This window comes from Oncorhynchus gorbuscha, linkage group LG06, assembly GCF_021184085.1.
Source record: "Oncorhynchus gorbuscha isolate QuinsamMale2020 ecotype Even-year linkage group LG06, OgorEven_v1.0, whole genome shotgun sequence".
In the NCBI taxonomy this organism is placed as follows: Eukaryota; Metazoa; Chordata; class Actinopteri; order Salmoniformes; family Salmonidae; genus Oncorhynchus; species Oncorhynchus gorbuscha.
The window spans coordinates 106,833,237-106,837,447 of record NC_060178.1 but is presented as its reverse complement, the minus strand read 5'-3'; the positions used below and the strand labels follow the sequence as shown (position 1 = coordinate 106,837,447).

Genomic DNA, 4,211 nt, shown 5'->3' with positions numbered 1-4,211 from the left:
AACATCAACTCTCCTCCCTACAACTAGCTGTGGTCTGGTGCTTCACAGACTATTAGTCACAACATCAACTCTCCTCCCTACAACTAGCTGTGGTCTGGTGCTTCACAGACTGTTAGTCACAGTCACAACATCAACTCTCCTCCCTACAACTAGCTGTGTTCTGGTGCTTCACAGACTGTTAGTCACAGTCACAACATCAACTCTCCTCCCTACAACTAGCTGTGGTCTGGTGCTTCACAGACTGTTAGTCACAACATCAACTCTCCTCCCTACAACTAGCTGTGGTCTGGTGCTTCACAGACTGTTAGTCACAGTCACAACATCAACTCTCCTCCCTACAACTAGCTGTGGTCTGGTGCTTCACAGACTGTTAGTCACAGTCACAAAAAATATGTTTCATCCTGAACATGATCAAGTACTTATTAATCCATTCTAACCTTAGAGGGCATAGTAACAACAACAGCAAGGTTAAACATGCCCTTATATATGTGCCAATCACTCCTACTAGCCAAGCCCAGCATGCAAGTCCTTTATGAGAGAGTACTCAGAAGACCCTTCCCTCCAGACCAAAGGCACGTCTTTATAGGTATGTCCCCCCTACCTGAACCCTACCCTCCGTCCCTTCCCTCTACACTCAGTTCAACCTGCTTCTTCATATCTTTTTCCCTTTGGTTTCTTCTCCTCTTGGTTCCTTTCTTTTTTTCCCACACACCTGGTAATCTTTCTGTGTGCTTCAATGCTTCAGTCTTTCAGTCACTATAACTCCTAGAGGTCAGTGCCTGTCATAGTCCTCTGTCTGTCATTTATTCACACACTTCCTTATCCCCACAGGTGGGCCTTCTTCTTGTCCTTTTCTGTCACAGTCATATCTCTGGGGGCCAGGTCTCTCTCTCTCTGGCTCTCTTCTTCTTCTAATCATTTTCTGTCAGTCATATCTCTGGGGGCCAGGTCTCTCTCTCTCTGGCTCTCTTCTTCTTCTAATCCTTTTCTGCCACAGTCATATCTCTGGGGGCCAGGCCTCTCTCTCTCTCTCTGGCTCTCTTCTTCTTCTAATCCTTTTCTGTCACAGTCATATCTCTGGGGGCCAGGTCTCTCTCTCTCTCTCTCTGGCTCTCTTCTTCTTCTAGTCCTTTTCTGTCACAGTCATATCTCTGGGGGCCAGGTCTCTCTCTCTCTGGCTCTCTTCTTCTTCTAATCATTTTCTGTCAGTCATATCTCTGGGGGCCAGGTCTCTCTCTCTCTGGCTCTCTTCTTCTTCTAATCCATTTCTGCCACAGTCATATCTCTGGGGACCAGGCCTCTCTCTCTCTCTCTGGCCCTCTTCTTCTTCTAATCCTTTTCTGTCACAGTCATATCTCTGGGGGCCAGGTCTCTCTCTCTCTCTCTCTGGCTCTCTTCTTCTTCTAATCCTTTTCTGCCACAGTCATATCTCTGGGGGCCAGGTCTCTCTCTCTGGCTCTCTTCTTCTTCTAATCCTTTTCTGTCACAGTCATATCTCTGGGGGCCAGGTCTCTCTCTGGTTCTTCTTTCTTCTTCTAATCCTTTTCTGCTCACAGTCATATCTCTGGGGGCCAGGTCTTTCTCTCTGGCTCTCTTCTTCTTCTTGTCCTTTTCTGCCACAGTCATATCTCTGGGGCCAGGTCTCCTCTCTCTCTGGCTCTCTTCTTCTTCTAGTCATTTTCTGTCACAGTCATATCTTCAGGTCTCTCTCTCTCTCTCTGGGGTGCTCTCTCTCTCTCTCTCTCTCTCTTCTCTCTGGCTCTCTTGTCTTCTCTTCATCGATCTGATTGGCTCTTTATGTCTAATGATACCGTTGATTTTCCAGCCTGTCTGTCAGACTTGGACAGATCTGTATATGATTGTGGAATTAACAAAAAAGGACTCTTTTTAATGAAGTTTTTTGTTTTGTTCTCCAGAGGAACTAGACGCTGAGAACCGTCTCACTGAGCTCTGTGAACAAGTCAAGGTACGATATTAGTTTCTGCCATCAGCTCACAGTCTGAGCCCTTTTCATAGTCAAGTCGATAGGTCTACTTAGTGGACTAATCACTTCCAGCACTATGGCAGGTCTCCCTGACCCAGATTAAAGTCCTGGACTTAAACTCCTGGACAAAGTTCTTCATTGAGTATGATTGGATTTGAAATCAAATAGAGATGTGCTGACCTCAAGGAAACATGGAGGAATTGGAACAGGGCCTGTGTTTGTGTTTTAGCTTGTCTTTGTGGCGCCCCCTGGTGTCTATACTGAGCTAATCCATGTCCCCCTCTCTCCAACAGCAGAGAGCGGAGAGCCCGGACGAGCTGGCAGAGCTGGTCAATATGAACCTGGCCCAGCTGTGTTCCCTCCTCATGGCCCTGTGGGGTCAGTTCCTGGAGGTGGTCTCACTGCAGGAGAATGTTGCTGCCCTGCTGGCTGTGGAGCATCACACACTCAGAGTGAGTAGATTCGCAGCACCTAGCACCTCACTAACCCTGCTGACCATGGTGCACCTCACTAACCCTGCTGACCATGGTGCACCTCACTAACCCTGCTGACCGGAATACACCTCACTAACCCTGCTGACCATGGTACACCTCACTAACCCTGCTGACCGTGGAGCACCTCACTAACCCTGCTGACCGTGGAGCACCCCACTAACCCTGCTGACCATGGTACCCTCACTAACCCTGCTGACCATGGAGCACCTCACTAACCCTGCTGACCATGGAGCACCTCACTAACCCTGCTGACCATGGTGCACCTCACTAACCCTGCTGACCGGAATACACCTCACTAACCCTGCTGACCATGGTACACCTCACTAACCCTGCTGACCGTGGAGCACCTCACTAACCCTGCTGACCGTGGAGCACCCCACTAACCCTGCTGACCATGGTACCCTCACTAACCCTGCTGACCATGGAGCACCTCACTAACCCTGCTGACCATGGTGCACCTCACTAACCCTGCTGACCATGGTACACCTCACTGACCGTGGAGTACCTCACTAACCCTGCTGACCATGGAGCACCTCACTAACCCTGCTGACCGTGGAGCACCTCACTAACCCTGCTGACCATGGTACACCTCACTAACCCTGCTGACCGTGGAGCACCTCACTGACCCTGCTGACCGTGGAGCACCTCACTGACCCTGCTGACCGTGGAGCACCTCACTAACCCTGCTGACCGTGGAGTACCTCACTAACCCTGCTGACCATGGAGCACCTCACTAACCCTGCTGACCGTGGAGCACCCCACTAACCCTGCTGACCGTGGAGCACCCCACTAACCCTGCTGACCATGGTACCCTCACTAACACTGCTGACCATGGAGCACCTCACTAACCCTGCTGACCGTGGAGCCCCTCACTAACCCTGCTGACCGTGGAGCCCCTCACTAACCCTGCTGACCATGGAGCACCTCACTAACCCTGCTGACCGTGGAGCACCCCACTAACCCTGCTGACCATGGTACCCTCACTAACCCTGCTGACCATGGAGCACCTCACTAACCCTGCTGACCGTGGAGCCCCTCACTAACCCTGCTGACCGTGGAGTACCTCACTAACCCTGCTGACCATGGAGCACCTCACTAACCCTGCTGACCGTGGAGCACCTCACTAACCCTGCTGACCGTGGAGCCCCTCACTAACCCTGCTGACCGTGGAGCCCCTCACTAACCCTGCTGACCGTGGAGCCCCTCACTAACCCTGCTGACTGTGGAGCCCCTCACTAACCCTGCTGACCATGGAGCCCCTCACTAACCCTGCTGACCATGGTACACCTCACTAACCCTGCTGACCGTGGTACACCTCACTAACCCTGCTGACCGTGGTACACCTCACTAACCCTGCTGACCATGGAGCCCCTCACTAACCCTGCTGACCATGGTACACCTCACTAACCCTGCTGACCGTGGTACACCTCACTAACCCTGCTGACCGTGGTACACCTCACTAACCCTGCTGACCGTGGTACACCTCACTAACCCTGCTGACCGTGGTACACCTCACTAACCCTGCTGACCATGGAGCCCCTCACTAACCCTGCTGACCATGGTACACCTCACTAACCCTGCTGACCATGGTACACCTCACTAACCCTGCTGACCGTGGTACACCTCACTAACCCTGCTGACCGTGGTACACCTCACTAACCCTGCTGACCATGGAGCCCCTCACTAACCCTGCTGACCATGGTAGCACCTCACTAACCCTGCTGACCGTGGTA

The 4,211-nt window shown here is 52.0% G+C and overlaps 2 protein-coding genes across 2 annotated transcripts in view; one reads left to right on the top strand and one right to left on the bottom strand.

Annotated features, from left to right (window-relative positions):
- The window catches only part of LOC124038793 (collagen alpha-1(IX) chain-like), a 24,724-nt gene extending 24,275 nt beyond the window's left edge, over positions 1-449 (bottom strand). The window contains exon 1 of the mRNA XM_046354856.1: positions 438-449. Coding sequence (XP_046210812.1) covers positions 438-449 — 12 coding nt within the window. The remainder of the gene's footprint in view (positions 1-437) is intronic.
- Positions 23-3,131, top strand: LOC124038792 (protein FAM135A-like). The gene is made up of 4 exons (XM_046354855.1): positions 23-586; positions 1,917-1,966; positions 2,278-2,484; positions 3,093-3,131. Exons 1-4 carry the CDS (start codon positions 475-477, stop codon positions 3,129-3,131), a joined length of 408 nt encoding a protein of 135 aa, XP_046210811.1. The 5' UTR covers positions 23-474.
- The last annotated feature ends 1,080 nt before the right edge of the window (positions 3,132-4,211 follow it).

Coding starts and splice junctions, on each gene's coding strand:
- LOC124038792 (XM_046354855.1), top strand. CDS start 475: ATGCCCTTATATATGTGCCAATCACTCCTACTAGCCAAGCCCAGCATG. Junction 1,967..2,277: donor AGCTCTGTGAACAAGTCAAG/GTACGATATTAG, acceptor TCTCTCCAACAG/CAGAGAGCGGAGAGCCCGGA. Junction 2,485..3,092: donor CACTAACCCTGCTGACCATG/GTGCACCTCACT, acceptor CTGACCGTGGAG/CACCTCACTGACCCTGCTGA.